Source organism: Leuciscus leuciscus (assembly GCF_965113295.1).
Source record: "Leuciscus leuciscus genome assembly, chromosome: 15".
Classification (NCBI taxonomy): domain Eukaryota; kingdom Metazoa; phylum Chordata; class Actinopteri; order Cypriniformes; family Leuciscidae; genus Leuciscus; species Leuciscus leuciscus.
Genome location: NC_138739.1, coordinates 12,423,214 through 12,442,726, shown reverse-complemented (window position 1 = coordinate 12,442,726; position 19,513 = coordinate 12,423,214). Strand labels below are relative to the sequence as shown.

At 46.7% G+C, this 19,513-nt stretch overlaps 1 protein-coding gene across 1 annotated transcript in view; it reads left to right on the top strand.

The window, feature by feature from the left end:
• The window catches only part of LOC309476128 (uncharacterized protein), a 138,450-nt gene that overhangs the window by 45,508 nt on the left and 73,429 nt on the right, over window positions 1-19,513 (top strand). Inside the window, exon 5 of the mRNA XM_082139339.1 lies at window positions 19,271-19,392. Coding sequence (XP_081995465.1) covers window positions 19,271-19,392 — 122 coding nt within the window. The remainder of the gene's footprint in view (window positions 1-19,270; window positions 19,393-19,513) is intronic.

Below are 19,513 nucleotides of genomic sequence, written 5' to 3'. Positions count from 1 at the left end.
CACTTACATTATAAGACAAATTGGTGTTTTTTGACATACACTGCTCAAAAAAATTAAAGGAACACTTTGAAAACACATCAGATCTCAATGGGGAAAAATGTCATGCTGGATATCTATACTAATATGGACTGGGTAATGTGTTATGAACGAAAGGATGCCACATCGTTTGATGGAAATGAAAATGATCAACCTACAGAGGATTGAATTCAAAGACACCCCGGAAATCTAAGTGAAAAAATGATGTAGCAGGCTTGTCAGTTTTGCTGAAATTTCATTGCAGCAACTCAAAATGGTACTCAGTAGTTTGTATGGCCCCCACGTGCTTGTATGCATGCCTGACAACGTCGGGGCATACTCCTAATGAGACGACGGATGGTGTCCTGGGGTATTTCCTCCCAGATCTGGACCAGCGCATCACTGAGCTCCTGGACAGTCTGAGGTGCAACCAGGTGATGTCAGATGGACCGAAACACAATGTCCCAGAGGTGTTCTATTGGATGTAGGTCAGGTGAGCGTGGTGGCCCTTCAATGGTATCATTCCTTCATCCTCCAGGAACTGCCTGCATGCTCTCGCCACATGAGGCCGGGCATTGTTGTGCACCAGGAGGAACCCAGGACCCACTGCACCAGCATAGGGTCTGACAATGGATCCAAGGATTTCATCCCGATACCTAATGGCAGTCAGGGTGCCATTGTCTAGCCTGCAGAGGTCTATGCATCCCTCCATGGATATGCCTCCCCAGACCATCACTGACCCACCACCAAACCGGTCATGCTGAACGATGTTACAGGCAGCATAACATTCTCCACGGCTTCTCCAGACCCTTTCCTGTCTGTCACGTGCTCAGGGTGAACCTGCTCTCATTTGTGAAAACCACAGGGCACCAGTGGCGGACCTGCCAATTCTGGTGTTCAATGGGAAATGCCAATCGAGCTCCCTGGTGCTGGGCAGTGAGCACGGGGCCCACTAGAGGACGTCGGGCCCTCAGGCCACCCTCATGAAGTCTGTTTCTGATTGTTTGGTCAGAGACATTCACACCAGTGGCCTGCTGGAGGTCATTTTGTAGGGCTCTGGCAGTGCTCATCATGTTCCTCCTTGCACAAAGGAGCAGATACCGGTCCTGCTGATGGGTTAAGGACCTTCTACGGCCCTGTCCAGCTCTCCTAGAGTAGCTGTCTGTCTTCCTGGAATCTCCTCCATGCTCTTGAGACTGTGCTGGGAGACACAGCAAACCTTCTGGCAATGGCACGTATTGATGAGCCATCCTGAAGGAGCTGGACTGCCTGCGCAACCTCTGTAGGGTCCAGGTATCGCCTCATGCTACCAGTAGTGACACTGACCCTAGCCAAATGCAAAACTGGTGAAAAACAGTCCGAAAAGATGAGTAGGGAAAAAAATTTCAGTGGCCTCCACCTGTAAAACCATTCCTGTTTTGGGGGTTGTCTCACTGTTGCCCATCTAGTGGACCTGCTGTTAATGTCATTAACACTAAAGCAGCTGAAACTGATTACCAACCCCCTCTGTTACTTAACTGACCAGATCAATATCCCAGGAGTTTAACTGACTTGATGATATTCTCTGATTAAAAAGTGTTCCCTTTATTTTTTTGAGCAGTGTATTTTCCGATCCGCACTGAACAAATGTCATTTCCATCACATGTAAATATTTGATTATTATTTAAAATTATTATGATATACATAATTTCTTAACAGTGTAAGAGCACTTTCACACATAGTTTTACCAATTTATACCTATATTGCAATTACCATAGATTTGTGGATTAAGTAAATTAATTGTCATGAGGCCCAAACACAAAGCTTACATCCACCACAACCTGAAATATAATATTGCATTGGTTAGATACATTTCAGAAAAATAACTACTTGTGTTATTACATTAAGTGGAACATTATCCCATAAACTATGCAGACATTTTTAATGAGTGATTCGAATTTTGTACATATTTTCTAAAAAGTTATGAGGTGGTGGAAATGACTGGGTGTTGTGGAAATGACAATGAATGGACGTCCATGTAGAATAACAGAAAACATTTATTTGAAACCCATTTAACAAATCATTATCCATTAGTCTGTTTGGTTCCATAACCAGATGAACAGTTACAGTCTTACTGTAAACAACTTTAACCACAAATAGTCACAAAAAAATGTAAGTTACGCATAAATTGTTATTGTAACATTCTAATTGTAATAAAACTTTATTAAAAAGATAAGTTATTATCTAATAATAATAAAATATTCATATGCAGCCACTCAATCTATGAATTGCACCTTGTAAGCATAAATGTCATTTCCACCTCACCTTTGTCATTTCCACCCAAGAAGGTAATGTGGTGGAAATGACGGTGGTGGAAATGACAATCCTACAGTATTTTGTAAAAAAATCCAAGCTAGTATTACAGATTAGCTATGAATTGGTAGTTAGCATTGCATGCATGCAAAATACATCTATTTGTGTTAAAAAATCAATGTATTTACAAACTCATTTATTGTTACGCCATGTTTGGAAAGGACATACAATAAAAATATTTTCATTTCAAGCAACATTTACCTTGAGTTTTCTTCTCCAAGTTGCTGAATAAATTTAAAATCTCCTCCATGTCAGACATGTGCTGTGATGTCATTGTTCATCTCCATAGAAACTATCCAAACAATCTTTCAAAAAAACTTTTTAAAGGGACATTACAGTGTTGTGGTGGAAATTACGGCAATACTGTGGGACAACTACATTTTGTATATAAAATCACATTAATAGTTGTCTGACCTTAAATACCTCAATTATGTTTTGATTCTTTTACTGATACTTTATTCAGTCATATTAAAAAAAAATAGATAAATATTTTTTTTACACTTCTTTTTCATTATTGAAGATCAGAAGTCTGGGTGTGGGACAAGCACAAAACAGCAATATTTGCATGTATAATGATGTTTAAAAAGGTAAAAAATCATCGTAGACTACCGGTAAAAAGTTCCTAAAGTACTTTCATTGTAAATTTAACTATGAAAGTGTTAATTTTTCAAAATTAAATGTTTTTTATAAAATATGATCAAAGGACATGAAAGTGCCCGTAGTCTAAGAATTGCCCATATATATATATATATATATATATATATATATATATATATATATATATATATATATATATATATATATATATATATATATATATATATATATGTAAGGTTTAGAAGTGGAGTTCATATTTCATATTGGAAAGTTGTAATGCTTAGAATTTAATATGATTTATATTTGAGTTAATATACTAGAAGTATATTTACAATGTTTAGTCAGTTAATTATTTACACATTTATGTGTTTACATATTTAATACAGTAAGGATATTCTGCTGAATCTGCCTCTCTGATTCACTCACGTTTATCTCAGTCTAAGTCCTTGCTTCTGATTGGTTAGTGAAGTCACATGTAAGCCAGCTTTGAAAGCATAAGATCCCATCCTCCCTACAGAGCGTCTTCAACGCGTACAGCAGGGAGCAAACAAATATATAAATCAATAATAATGATTAACTTTAAGAGCACTGTACCACCTGACTGCTGCAGATTCATTTCGACGGTAGTGTTGACATTGAAACGCACACATTTGAATCATTCGAATATAACATCACAAGTTTACATCTCTTTGAATGTGTTGAGGTATGTAAATACATAATCTGTCAGCAGACAGGCAGGTGGGACCATTGTATCATTATATATATAAATACATTTAGACCATATAAATTAGTGATTGCTATCAGGATGTGAAGAGATTTTCAACCAGCATAACAGAAAATGTTTCTGGAACAAGTGATGTGTGGGGGCAAGATGCCATTTATTTCATATATTCATCTTTTTCATGCTATTTTGATTTAGGGATATAGGGAAGTTGAGTTTTATTGTATTTTCTTAACTTTTTCCCAGTAATTTAGAGATTTTGGCCTTGTCCTCTCCTAAAGTTGCTTGTTGAAAAATTAAACCTTAAAAAAGATTCCTATGACAGATGATCATAATATGTTTCCCTTACTTCTTAACAATTTGCTGTCTTCACTTGGAATTCCTTATGTTCTTTCATTCTTGCAGCACATTTATCAGCATTTCTTATCAGATACTCGTCTGTTTCTTCTGAGTTCAGTGCAAAAAAACATTTGTCTTGTTTTTGTGTGTGCTCTCTCTTTGTGTGTTATAGAGTCAAGCTGTGGTGATGTGGGCGATGAATCAGCTGATAAAAAAAGTTCCATCTTTCCCAGTGTTGTTGTCGATTGAGGCCTTTCCAACACCAGGAGCTTGGTTGTTTAGTCTTTTGTGTTTCTTTCTTTCTTTCTTTTTCTGTTTGTTGTGTTCTAGTGTCCTTTTGTTTATCTGTGTCTTATCACTATATTTAATTACACACCATGACTCTGAGCTCTGTGCATCCTTTTTTTTACTGAACTCTCATACAAGACACAGGCATAAGCAATCAACAGATGATTAGTCCAGACACAGGCATGAGATATTAAAGGGATACTTTACCGTTTTTTCATATTAAACTATGTTATTCCCTTAACTAAGACGAGTTGATACATACCTCTCTCGTCTCAGTGCGTGCACTAAATCCCTCTGTCTTGCGGCGAAACTTTGTTAGCCCAGTTCATTTAATATGGGCCAAGCAGAGAAGCTACCAAACACCTCCACGTTTTCCCTATTTAAATACAGTTACTCGCGAAGTGTAACTCGACCTAGGACGGTGACACAAAACAAAACGTTGCGCTTTTCTAAGCGTGTAAAATGGATAACTATATTGTATGGCGGAATACCATAGCAAGTGCTTGTAAGCACTTCGACTTGGCGCAGTAATATCTTCACTAGAGGGAGCGGGGGCCGGTGAGAGGATTTTTCACGAGTGAAGATATTACTGCGCCAAGTCGAAGTGCTTACAAGCACTTGCTATGGTATTCCGCCATACAAAATAGTTATCCATTTTACACGCTTAGAAAAGCGCAACGTTTTGTTTTGTGTCACCGTTCTAGGTCGAGTTACACTTCGCGAGTAACTGTATTTAAATAGGGAAAACGTGGAGGTGTTTGATAGCTTCTCTGCTTGGCCCATATTAAATGAACTGGGCTAACAAAGTTTCGCCGCAAGACAGAGGGATTTAGTGCACGCACTGAGACGAGAGAGGTATGTATCAACTCGTCTTAGTTAAGGGAATAACATAGTTTAATATGAAAAAACGGTAAAGTATCCCTTTAAAATATGATCAGTCCAACACATAAGTCAACTTAATCAAACACAGAGTGTCAAACCAAATCCACCACACTGTTTCTATGTTGCTTGCTTCATTTATGCATTACCTCAATAAAATCTACTTTTTGGTTAAATTAATTTGCGTGTGGGCTCCCCGTTTGTGATACTACCCTGAGTCAGGTGGTTTGTAAAGGTAGTCAAAGTCATCTTTTTCCTCTCCCAGTGACGAGTTCAAGTGGTGAAGTAGTTGTAATGCTTCTCATTGGAGCACTTTATGGGTGACAGGACCATCTGGCCATCGACAACCTCTCTCATTTACAGGGACCTGCAACATTTTTTATTTGTATGAATTCTTAATTTTATGTAGTTAGTTAGTGTGTGGACTCACACTAAGTCCACACACTACTGAACGCCTCATATGGGCTGATATGATATTAATCACCATTGTAGTTTTAGAAGTGAAATTTATATATGCAATTTATTCTGTATTAATCGGTGACCTTCATATATAAAGTATGTATGTTACTGACTAACTTCATAACCAAGTAGAATAGAGTGTTGTATAAGAAAAGACACTGTAGCTTGTTTTGTAAAAGTCTTTTATTTGTGAATCTGTTTCATTAAGAAGAGACAATACAACTGGTTTTGTAAAAGTCTTTTTATTGGAATTTGGTTTATTAAGAATGAGATAATACAATTTGTTTGGTAAAAGCCTTTATTGTGAAATTGTTTTATTAAGGAAGACATTCGAGACGATTTCGTAAAGGTCTTATTATTGAACTGTTGTAGCCTAATCAGAGAAGACACTGACTACGTTTACATGCAGCCAATAACCCGTTCAAAACCAGGATGTTAGCAATAACCCGGTCGCGCACGGCCATGTAAACACCGGCAAAAACCCGGATATTATACCTGGGGTACCCCTTTTCTAACCCGAATATTTGGTCATGTAAACGCGTATCGGCATATCCCCATCAAAAGGAACATTGATTTGTGTTCTGCGCATGTTCTATTCGCAAGGAATCTTGGTCTTTTGAGTAGAGACGGCGCATACAAAACCCCGCGTGCAGTATACCGGAAGTAAACAAGAAGTAGAGGTAAACATGGCGAGACGCAGCACAGCAACACACTTTTGGAGCGAAGAGGAAAGCGCAAACAAAGGCGATCGCTATCTGCCCCGGGGCCTGTTGCACAAAACTAGGATAAGGGATTAAGCCAGGATATCTTGGTGATCCTGGCTCAATTGATCCGTAATCCGGTTGCACTAAAGCTGGATAGGGGGCAGGAGGACATGTTATGGTATAAATTACCATGGAGATTTATTCTGTGGAGCTAGCCTGCTCCAGACCAGGCTAAATTCCAGGATCTATTTAATCTGGTTTTGTAAAAGTCTTTTTATTGGAATTTGGTTTATTAAGAATGAGATAATACAATTTGTTTGGTAAAAGCCTTTATTGTGAAATTGTCAAAAGACCACTGAATTTGTGGAAGCGAATTTGCAAAGCGAAATAAAATGGACCGAAAATTGCCTGTTGAATATTATAGGTTATATTTTTTAAACAGTTTGAATATTTTGGAAGTGAAATATGAAAGATGAATATGGATTATTGAACTTTTAATAATGAAAATGTGTTTGAAATGTTTTTAATTGAAATATTCAAAGCTTAAATATTCAACCATGTTGAATTTCAGCCCATAAAAATGCAAGCCCTAAAAATACAATGCATTAAAATGCAAGCATGGTTAATGCAATGCCTATTTCTTTTCAAGTAGTGCAATTCAACAGGCTTTTTGTTTCAAAAACATTTGACATTATTTTACTTCCATAGCGGACATGTATCATGCTTATTAGTTACATCTAGGTGGGACAAAGTTTCATTTTTATTTTTATCTGGACTCATGTATTTTACTTTATATTAGCCTACTCATGTTAAATGATATTTAGCCTTGTCTTAACCTTGTTTAATTTTAACTAGAGTAACTAGAGTAATAAACTATCCTTTAAACTCAACATGGTCTGCAAATTCTTTAAAATAATAATATACTGCCACAAAAGTATATAAAGGTTACAAACGGAAGACTGCGAAAAGCCTTTTTTTTGCATTTGCACTTAAGAAAGCAGCAGGTCATTCGTGAGGCTATACGATTTCACTTAAACTATTAGCCGCAGACAACTGCCGCAGCAGCCGCACCACACACTTTTATGAATTTGAATTAGAACCGGCATTCATTGTTTCAAGGGGAGAGTGGTGAAAATGAAGATTCTCTGTTATTTGATAAGGGTGATCTTGATTTTACTCGACCACGGTAAGACTAAAGCCCAATTTATACTTCTGCGTCGAGTGTACGCCGTAGTGTACGTCGTAGGCTACGCACGTAGGCGACGCCGTCGTGAGCATTTATACTTCTGCGAATGTCTGTGTTGCTCTGCAGTTACACCGCCGAAACGCTAGTTGGCGCGGGTGGGTTTTAATGTTCCAGTTCCACTGTGTTTACATTCCTCGCGGCTGTTTTGAGTTTAGGTTTCTACGAGCAATGGCGACTGAAGGAGTCATACAGATGGCTGTATTTCCGCACTTCTTCAAGCAATCTCTCGGTCACTTGGTTTATTTCCATGGCTCTTCACTGATCTTCGGAATTTAAAAATGGCGGGCGGGCGGTGCAGAGTGCAGAAGATCATTCCGGAAATGGGTAGGAGGAAACGCGATGCTATCCAGCCGACCAATCACAGATCTTGCGGTCCGCGTCGCCGCGACGCGTAGTTACATTTTTGAGGAGGTGCGCGTCAGGGTACGGCGAAGGGTACGACGTATGGTACACGTCAATGCGTATGCTACGCCGTACCTTCTACGCGCACCCGACGCAGAAGTATAAATTGGCCTTCAGGCGTGACAGGTGTCTGAAATCAAATATCAACTCACGGCAATCATGTTGACCGGCGACAGCCCGTGAATCATCAGCTTGATTGATTAACGCGCGACCAGGATGTATAAAAGGGAGCCTTGAAAACATGACAACATCTTTTCGTCTTCAGGGACTGTTTGTCTGTTTAAGAGAATATCGCTTTGAAGAGGCATTAAGAGCACGCACGGCTCTCGAGAGAGCCTCTTGTGCAAACTGTGAGCGTGTTTCATTTGAAGAAACGCTCCGCTCTCGTCTGACCCTTTTTTTCGAGGGAGGAGGGTCAGCATTTGAGCCCTATGGTGCACGCGATCTGTGAAATAATACTGTTGGGTGCGAGGCATTCACAGCCAGCTCCTGAGGGTGCTGGCAGTGTTCATTGAAAATATCTCTGCGCGCGTGCATCCGTGCACTTTCGGATGTTTCAACCTAGCACCTGTTGACTTTCTTCTCGAGGGATGAAAGCCAAATATATTTTACGGCTCGAATCTCGCGTTTGCCTAGGCAGTGTGTAGATTATGAGACCATAAATAATAATAATAATTAAAACAGTATTGTCTGGTGATTATGGCTGCATTTAATTCTATGGAATTAAAATGATGGAATTTTATCTGACTTTAAGAAGTTAGATATTTTAATTCAGCCTACCATCCAGACCGTGTTTCACTTATCCAGTGTTTTTGGCTGCATTTAATTCTGAGGAATTAGAATGATACAGTGCAGGTGTACTGTCTGGTCTTTTTGTAAAATGTTTTTGTGCGCAAATAACATTTTCTTTTGTTTGTTTCTCTTACAGACCGCGTCTCCTGTATAGAGTGACTGTCAAGGAGTATTTTCCAAAAAAAAAAAAATTATGTGGTGTTCAGGTTATCAGGTCAGAGGCTTCACCAGGCCTTCCTGAATATGAGCTCCCACATCCTGTGGCAGGCCTCCTCTCCTTGGAGAGTCATTCTGCTGAGGCCTCCATAAATACATGTTCCAACTATATAGTTCGGCAGTTTTGGTCTGTACTCTAGCATGTGTCAGGCTTCCTCTCCTTCGAGAGTTATCCTGCTGAGGCCTCCATGCAAACAGCATTACAGTCGGAGTTGAGGAGTGGCCCCTCCCTCTCTGAGGGGGTGCCTTAGGCCCTTCACTCCATGAGCTCTGATGGTCCTACTATCTGTCAGGCCTCCTCTCCTTCGAGAGTCATCCTGCTGAGGCTTCCATGTGTACAGATGTTGCAGGTAGAGTCTTAGAAGTGGCCCCTCCCCCTCTGGGGAGGTGATTCAGGCCCTTCACTCCTTGAAGCTCTGATATATGTGCCAGGCCTCCTCTCCTTAGAGAGTCATCCTGTTGAAGCCTCCGTATACATAGTTAAGTCTGTAGCATGTGGTAGGCCGCTTCTCCCTTGAGAGTCATCCTATTAAGGCCCCATGCAACCAGCTTTGCAGGTGGAGCTGAGAGGTGGCCCCTCCCTCTCTGGGGAAGGTGCTTTAGGCCCTTCGCTCCCTGAGCTCTGGTAGTAAATAAGCTAGTTATCATAGGTATGTGTGTTGGTTTCCTCTCCATTGAGAGTCATCCTGCTGAGACCTCCATATATATACAGTCATATGTGTTAGGCCTCCTCTTATTCAAGAGTCATCCTGTTGAGGCCTCCATGCCAACAGCTTTGTAGATGGAGTTTTAGAAGTGGCCTAGCTATGTGTTAGGCCTCCTCTCCATTGAGAGTCTTCCTGCTGAGGCCACCATATACATAGCTAAGCTGTCTATGGTCAGATATGTGTCAGGCCTCCTCTCCACTGAGAGTCTTCCTGCTGAGGCCACCATATACATAGTTAGGCTGTCTATGGTTAGATATGTGTCAGGCCTCCTCTCCATTGAGAGTCTTCCTGCTGAGGCCACCATATACATAGTTAAGCTGTCTATGGTTAGATATGTGTCAGGCCTCCTCTCCACTGAGAGTCTTCCTGCTGAGGTCACCATATTCATAGTTAAGCTGTCTATGGTTAGATTGTGTTAGGCCTCCTCTCCATTGAGAGTCTTCCTGCTGAGGCTACCATATACATAGTTAAGCTGTCTATGGTTAGATATGTGTCAGGCCTTCTCTCCACTGAGAGTCTTCCTGCTGAGGCCACCATATACATAGTTAGGCTGTTTATGGTTAGATATATGTGCCAGGCCTCCTCTCTTTCGAGAGTCATCCTGTTGAGGCCTCCATATATACAGTTGGCTGTTTTTGGTTTATACTCTAGCATGTGTCAGGCTTCCTCTCTTTGAGAGTCATCCTGTTGAGGCCTCCATGCAAGCAGCATTTGAGTTGAAGTCTGAGAAGTGGGCCCTCCCTCTCTGAGGAGGTGTTTCAAGCCCTTCGCTTCCTGAGCTTTGATTATGGTTGCTAGAAATGTGTTAGGCTTCCTCTCCTTTGAGAGTCATCCTGCTGAGGCCTCCATATATACAGTTCGGCTTCACTCCCTAAAAGAGTGCAGTAGTTATATTCTAGCATGTCAGGCCTCCTCTCTTTCGAGAGTCATCCTGCTGAGGCTTTCATGCAAACGGTATTGCAGGCAGTAGTTTAGAATAAGGGCCCTCTCAATATTGGAGAGTTGTTTTTAGCCTTTCTCTGTCTGAGCTCTGTATTATGAACTTTTTACTTTGAGAATAAGTTCTGGAGACCATGTTGGTGTAAATGTGCAGGCTTCCTCTGCTCTCTAGTCGTCCTGTGGAGGCTGCCGCTTCCCTTAGGTACTAAACAGGTTGTTGGCTTCAGCATTAAGTGTGATAGCCTCCCTGGCATGGGGGTCGTTTTTGGTCCCCCCCGAAAGGGTCAGAGGCCTCAATAGGCTCTCCTGAGTATAAGCACCCACATACAGTGGTTATCAGGTTATAAGCCTCACCAGGCCTTCCTGAATATAGCTAACCCACATGTTGTGGTTATCAGGTCAGAGGCCTCACCAGGCCTTCCTGAAGGTGAGCTAACTCATACTGTATGTGTTTTCACTCAGCATGGTTTTCAGGTTGTAGGCCTCTCCAGGCCTCCCTGGAGTTTAGTTCCAACATATTTTGAGTTTCCACTTAAGGTGGTCTTCTGGTAACAGGTAGTAGGCCTCTCCAGGCCTCTCTGTAAGTGAACTCTCATGAACTTCCTTAGGCCCTCACAGGCCTCCTCAGTGGTTTGAAACACAAACACTGGGTAGATCCGTGGATCGAGTAGAGAAACTCCCCTCGCTGGCAAGGGTTGTAAAGCACTATGCTGAGTTATACTCTCCGGGATATCCCGCATTTCAGTCCTAGGTCCTCAAAGACCTCCTCAGTGTTTTGAAATACAAACACTGGGTAGATCCGTGGATCGAGTAGAGAAACTCCCCTCGCTGGCAAGGGTTGTAAAGCACTATGCTGAGTCATACTCTCCAGGATATCCCGTCTCTGAGATCCGGGCCGAGTGGTTCACTGCCTGCTTTGCAGTCTCTTGGGTTGGATGCCTTACCTAAAGGCAAGTGTCCAGAGGCTCTGTCTTCAGACAGACAGGAAGTGGCCAGACTTAGTGTCTTATGTAGTGACACCAGGTCAGGCCTGCCTGGTGGCATTTCAGGTGGCACGTTCCCCTGAATAGTAACTGGCTGGGGTTCCCTCGGGTCCCCTAGCCACATTCCCTAGAAGGGGACCCTTTCTAGTTTTTGAATTGTGGTCCTAGGCCTTTGAGCTGGCCCAGGTAGACCTTCCTTTAAATCTGTGGAGGTTTTGCTGTGGTATCCTTTAGCTTGGGCTATGACCGTAGGGAATGCTGTCACTGACAGCCCAGTGTGACCTGAGGGCATGCACTCCCCTTAGCATGGTGGCGTTGGTATATCGTTCCACATAGCGTCATTCTGACGTAGTGTAGAGTTCCCTTTCGAAAGGGAACGTCTCAGGTTACGACTGTAACCTATGTTCCCTGAGAACAGGGAACGAGACACTACGTCTTCCTGCCATGCCTCGGGGCCTGCCTGCAACAGTCCCTTCAGACGATAGGATGTTGTCATGTTTTCAAGGCTCCCTTTTATACATCCTGGTCGCGCGTTAATCAATCAAGCTGATGATTCACGGGCTGTCGCCGGTAAACATGATCGCCGTGAGTTGATATTTGATTTCAGACACCTGTCACGCCTGAGGCGTTCCCCATAGCGTCATTCTGACGTAGTGTCTCGTTCCCTGTTCTCAGGGAACATAGGTTACAGTCGTAACCTGAGACGTTTTTGTTTGTTTTCAGCAAAAGATCCTCCAGCATCTGTTGGTTTGTGTTTCAGGTGTTCCTGCTGCTGAAATAGATGAAGTGAAGAAAAACAAGGGAGAATATGTCACTTTTCATCCTCCTGTAGCAAGAAATCCAAATGATGTGATGACGTGGTATTTTAATGACACTCACATTGCTGAAATCAGTGGAGATCCAAATAAAACCTGTACAGATGTTCAGTGTAAAGATAGTGATGAGAGATTCAGAGACAGACTGAAGCTGGATCATCAGACTGGATCTCTGACCATCACAAACACCAGAAACACAGACTCTGGAGAATATAAACTACAGATCATCATCAACAACAGCAGCTTCAACATCACTAGAGTGAAGAGATTCAATCTTTCTGTCATTGGTGATAATATAATATAATTAAATCATTCAATGCATTTTCCTTTAAGGAATTTAAAAAAAAAGTTCAATATTTTTAAATCTACCCAATAAATGTTGAGTTGACTTTTTTGAGCTTCGGCTCAATAACATTTTGACTAATGTCATTGATAACTTGAAAAAATGCATAATATTAGTTCCCTTTCGTGGTCACTCCGAGTTACGTCGGATGACGACGATTGGGGTTTCGCTTAGAAGCCTATCACCTTCGAGTATTCAAAACGAGCCAATGGCAATGAAATGCCATGGGTCTGCGGAATTTGCATAGCGTAACTCCGCCCGCCGCAGGGGGTATATAAGGAAGTACGCTGGCATAATGCAGATATGTTTTCGCTTCGGAGCCGAGAACTTCTCCATTCCTGATTCCAGCCAAATATTCTGAGTTAATCTTCTCATTCCTTCGAGACGATCGAGTTCTCCGGTGTTGGTGTGACGGCGATTTCAGCGAGTTCTCACTACCCTGCTGATCTGATCAGTGATCTGACAGATAGTGTGTTTCTCCCTGTGCGCTTCAACATCCGCGGAGTTTTTCCTCTCACAAAAAGAGCATTGCACGCAGCACGTCTTTTTAAAGATGCCTCGCCCGTGCACTTCTGGTTGCGGTCGCGACATATTCTTCTCTGATGGGCACAATCTCTGCTTAGCGTGTTTGGGCGTTGACCACCCTAAAGCAGCGTTTGTGGATGAATCATGTTCCCATTGCGGGAACATGACCATCTCCATGCTGCGGTCGAGACTCAATGAGCTCGTCAGAGCGAGAGTCCCCTCATCCACACCCCGATCTACAGTCTCCCCGAGAGGCTGTACTTCGGCTGGTGGCCAGGGTGACCTGAGGGTAACTGTGTGGGACACACCGCCGACACGTCCACGGTCCACACACCCCTCTCCAGCATTGGTACCCGCGAGTGTCCAAACTGAAACCGCTGGTCCCTCTACGGAGGCCCCGCGCGTTTCGTTTGGCACTCCAGAGGAGGATACGATGTCGATCGCTGCATCACAAGGTGGGCGTGAGTCATTGGGAAGTGAGGATTCGGCTGTGCTGCCGCCCTCGGGCGTGCCAGCATTGCCCGAGTCTGATCCCGAGCTGACCGCCATGCTTTCCCGGGCAGCCGCGGCCATTGGGCTCGAGTGGTCCCCGCCACCCGATCCAGTGCGCTCGCGGCTGGATGATTGGTTTTTGGGAGCGGCCGCTGACACCCGTCGCCGCCCAACCCCAATACCGTTCTTCCCGGAAGTGCATGAGGAAGTCACGCGGTCCTGGAAGGCTCCCATGTCTTCCCGTGATCGATCGTCGGCTTTCTCCGCCTTTCCTCCCCTCGATAGAGCAGATGCTTGTGGGTACACTGGGATTCCCACGGTTGAACGTTCTGTCGCGATGCAGCTGTGTCCGGCAAGCGCTTCATCACGTGGCGATCCTAAGCACCCGTCCAAAGCCTGTAGATTCTCGTCCACCATGGTGGCGAAATCTTACAGAGCGGCGGGACAGGCAGCTGCCTCTCTGCATGCCATGGCCATCTTACAGGTCTACCAGGCCAAAATGCTTCGTGACATGCACGAGGGTAGGACAGACCCAGGGCTCTTCGATGAGCTGCGCGCCGCCACCGACCTCGCTCTCCGGGCGACGAAGGTGACCGCGCGCTCCCTGGGTTTGGTGATGTCCACTGCGGTGGTTCAGGAGAGACATCTTTGGCTGAACCTGGCCGATATGCGTGAGCCCGAGCGGACTCGTCTGCTCGACGCTCCCATATCCCAGGCCGGCCTTTTTGGCGGTGCAGTCGAGGACTTTGCCCAACAGTTCTCGACTGCCCAGAAGCAGACTGAGGCCATCAAACACATTCTGCCCCGACGCTCCGCTGCTCAGCCGTCGGTACAGAACCCTCAGCCTGCTCGCCGCCGAGGGCGCCCTCCCGCGGCTCCCGCCCCTCCCGCAGCTCCCGCCCCTCCCGCACGGCCCCAGCAGCAGCCTTCACCTGGGCCGCGTTGTGGAGGAAGCCGCAGGAAGGCGCCACAGCCCTCTCCTGCCCCGCGGCCCGCTAAACGCCAGGCCAAGCGGCGCACCTGAGACGGGCAGCTCAGGATTGGCTTTCTTTTCTGTTCAGGAGCTGGTAGCAGGGCCACTCCTTCCCCCGGTGGAGGGCCGGGGGAAAATCTTATGTTCTCCACTCCCCGCTGCTCGTCCAACGGCGAGCAGCACCCTAATCTGGTTAAAGACAGAATCGAATCCCCCAATCCTGAGCCCACACAGTCCGAGGGCCGCAGTGCGCGCCACCCTCGGGTCCCGCCACTGCCGCCCTCCGCTGTCCCAGAGGTGCGGGATGACAGCACGCGCCGCCCACGGGCCACGCTCCTCTCATCCCCCTCTGTCGCCAGACCCCTGCCAGAGCACGCCCCCGTGGGACGCGCGCCCTCCCCTGGCCTCCTCTGGCAGGACGCGGTTAATGACCGTGCCCCCGCACAGGGCCGCTATGCCACCCTCGCCGGTGCCGGTCATTCCGCCTCGCTGCCCCACCGACGGTACGTCTGTGGTTCGTATGACCCCGCTGGTGCACTTTCTGGAGGCCTGGCTAGAGCTTCCCAGACTGTCCCGCTGGGTCGCGAGAACCATCAGGCTCGGCTACGCGATTCAGTTCGCGCGATCTCCTCCCCGCTTCAGGGGAGTCCGCTTCACTATGGTCGGTGGCAATGCCCCTGTCATGAGAGCGGAGGTCGCCACCCTACTGGCGAAGGGTGCGATCGAGATTGTCCCTCCAGCCGAGATGAAGTCCGGCTTCTACAGCCCTTACTTCATTGTACCCAAGAAGTCCGGTTTGTTACGGCCAATCCTCGACCTGCGCGTCTTGAACCGCTCCCTTCACAGGCTGCCGTTCAAGATGCTAACGGCCAAACACATCCTCCAGTGTGTGTGGCCGCAGGATTGGTTTGCAGCGATCGACCTGAAGGACGCCTACTTCCATGTCTCCATTTTACCTCGACACAGACCGTTTCTACGGTTTGCTTTCGAGGGGCAGGCATACCAGTACGCGGTTCTCCCTTTCGGGCTAGCCCTGTCTCCTCGCGTCTTTACGAAGGTCGTCGAGGCAGCCCTTGTTCCCCTCCGAGAACACGGGGTTCGCATCCTGAACTATCTCGACGACTGGCTGATCCTAGCTCACTCTCGAGACCAGGTTTGCGAACACAGGCACCTAGTGCTCCGGCACCTAGCTCGTCTGGGCCTTCGGGTCAACTGGGAGAAGAGCAAACTTTGCCCCGTGCAGAGGATCTCTTTTCTCGGTATGGAGATCGACTCGGTCGCCATGTGCGCGCAGCTTACGAGCGAGCGCGCGCAGTCACTGCTGACTTGTCTTCGCCAATTCGAGGGCAAGAGTGCGGTTCCACTGAAACTATTTCAGAGGCTCCTGGGGCATATGGCATCCGCAGCCGCAGTAACGCCGCTGGGATTGCTTCATATGAGACCGCTTCAGCTTTGGCTTCGCGATCGAGTCCCGAGGTGGGCATGGCAACACGGCACGCTCCGAGTCCCAGTGACTCCAGCCTGCCGTCAGACCTTCACCCCGTGGTCGAACCTCAATTTTCTATGGGCCGGAGTGCCCTTAGAACGAGTTTCCCGGCATGTTGTTGTAACAACAGATGCCTCCACCACGGGCTGGGGCGCCATGTGCAATGGTCATGCTGCCGCGGGCTCCTGGACAGGACCCCAGCGCCTTTGGCATGTCAATTGCCTCGAGTTGCTGGCTGTACGTCTCGCCCTGCACCGTTTCCGTGCGCTGCTCAGGGGTCAGCACGTACTAGTCCGATCAGACAATACCGCAACAGTAGCGTACATCAACCATCAGGGTGGTCTACGCTCCCGCCGTATGTCACAACTCGCTCGCCACCTCCTCATATGGAGTCAGAAGCATCTGAGGTCGCTTCGAGCCATTTATATCCCGGGACACCTGAACCAGGCAGCCGACGAGCTGTCTCGAGTTCGGCCTCTCGCTGGAGAATGGCGACTCCATCCCCAGATGGTCCAGCTGATTTGGGATCAGTTCGGCGACGCACAGGTAGACCTGTTTGCCTCCCACGACTCGTCCCACTGCGACCTGTTTTATTCCCTGACCGAGGGCATGCTTGGCACGGATGCACTGGCGCACAGCTGGCCGCGGGGCCTCCGCAAGTATGCGTTTCCCCCAGTGAGCCTTCTTGCGCAGACCTTGCGCAAGATCAGGGAGGACGAGGAGCAGGTCATTCTGGTTGCCCCGTACTGGCCCAACCGGACCTGGTTCTCCGAACTAGTACTCCTCGCGACAGCACCTCCCTGGCCAATTCCTCTGAGGAAGAACCTCCTTTCTCAGGGACGGGGCACCTTATGGCACCCTCGTCCTGATCTTTGGAACCTCCACGTGTGGCTCCTGGACGGGACGAGGCAGGTTTGAGTACCCTACCACCTGCGGTGGTGGCTACCATTACTTCCGCTAGAGCATCGTCCACGAGACATGTCTATGCGTTGAAGTGGAACCTCTTCATCAACTGGTGTTCTTCTAAACATCAAGAACCCACGAAATGCCCCATCAGTGTCGTTCTCTCCTTTCTGCAAGAAGGGTTGGCGCGAAGGCTGTCTCCCTCCACCCTGAAAGTGTATGTTGCCGCCATTGCCGCACATCACGAAGCAGTCGATGGTAAGTCTCTGGGGAAGCACGACCTGATCGTCAGGTTCCTGAGGGGAGCGAGAAGACTAAATCCTCCTCGCCCTCCCCTCGTACCCTCTTGGGACCTCTCAGTGGTTCTAACTGCCCTGCAGAGTGCTCCATTTGAGCCTTTGCAATCAGTGGAGCTTAAGTTCCTGTCAATGAAGACAGCGCTCCTGGTTGCATTGGCCTCCATCAAGAGGGTAGGGGACCTACAGGCATTTTCGGTTGACGAAGCGTGCCTGGAATTCGGGCCGGCTAACTCTCACGTGATCCTGAGACCCCGGCTTGGATACGTGCCCAAGGTTCCTACCACACCCTTTCGAGACCAGGTAGTGAACCTGCAAGCGCTGCCCTTGGAGGAGGCAGACCCAGCCTTGGCACTGCTCTGTCCAGTACGCGCCCTTCGTGCTTACGTAGACAGAACGCGGTGTTTCAGGACCTCAGACCAGCTCTTTGCCTGTTATGGTGGGAAGCTGAAGGGAAAGGCTCTCTCAAAGCAAAGGTTATCACACTGGATAGTGGATACCATTGCTTTGGCATACCAGCAGCAAGGCCATCAATGCCCCCTTGGTGTGAAAGCCCACTCCACTCGTAGTGTGGCTTCCTCTTGGGCTTTAGCGCATGGCGCCTTGCTAACAGACATTTGTAGAGCTGCAGGCTGGGCGACACCCAACACATTCGCGAGATTCTATAATCTCCGCATAGAGCCAGTTTCTTCTCATGTACTCACTTCAACCAGCCGGTGCTAGATTCTGCTCAGGTGTCTTCGCTTGCTCGCCTTCCTCTCCACGGACGGGATACGTGCGATGTTCTTCTCAGGTGAGTCTGATAAGCTCTGAGTTTCCTCCAGCACTGGTGACGTCAACGCCTGACTTATGCCATTCTGCCATAACGCAGCTTTTGCGCTTGACTAGGTGCCTCCATGTGCATGGTTCCCCCTCTGGGCGACCCCCACATGTGTATTCCACTGTAAGTCTCCTTGTGAGCATGTGTCTTTCCCTTGGCAAGCCACCTTGCCACCCCTGGGGTTTAAAAATTCCACCTGCGGCTGGACACCCCAGTGATACTCCATATGCATCCCTCCGGGTCATATGTGTTTTCTAAGTCCCCCCCATCAATGGCTGGGCATAATTGCATATTTCTCTCTGGAGATATGCTTCCCAGTGTACCTTGGTATCCCTGTGTTAAGTAGGACTCCTTCGTTCGTGCTAGTCTCACAACAGGGAGCTCAGACTTACGCAGGGCACTGGAAGACAGCCGAGGTGGCGTGATTAGACTGGAACCCCAATCGTCGTCATCCGACGTAACTCGGAGTGACCACGAAAGGGAACGTCTCCGTTCCAACTCAGGGAACGAGGGTTACATCCGTAACCGAGACGTTCCCTTTCGTGGTCACTCCGAGTTACGTCTTCCTGCCACTTCCGCTGTACCGCTGAAAAACGCCTGGGTCCAGTCTCGACTCCTCAGCGAAGACATATCTGCATTATACCAGCGTACTTCCTTATATACCCCCTGCGGCGGGCGGAGTTACGCTATGCAAATTCCGCAGACCCATGGCATTTCATTGCCATTGGCTCGTTTTGAATACTCGAAGGTGATAGGCTTCTAAGCGAAACCCCAATCGTCGCCATCCGACGTAACTCGGAGTGACCACTCAGGGAACGAGGGTTACATCCGTAACCGAGACGTTTTCCAGTGAACGCTGCTGTTTCCTGTTGATACAGCTGATGATCAATATAGATGGGTCTAAAGTAAAATAAATAAGTACTGGATGGATTATCATTCACAATAATGTCTGTTTCTCTTTATCTATTCCAGATTCAGGTCTGTCTTCAGGAGCTGTAGCAGGAATAGTTGTTGGTATTCTGCTGGTGTTTGCTGCTGTAACTGCTGCTGCTGTGATTTACTGTCGTCACTGCAAGACCCATGCACCAGTACCACAGAGAGTAAGTATTACATATCTGCTGATTTAACAAGATAGATGAGATTTACTGTGCAAACAATGTTCTTTTTTCTGGATTTAACATAAATGTAAATAAAATGTAATACATGTAAATGTGAAATGTT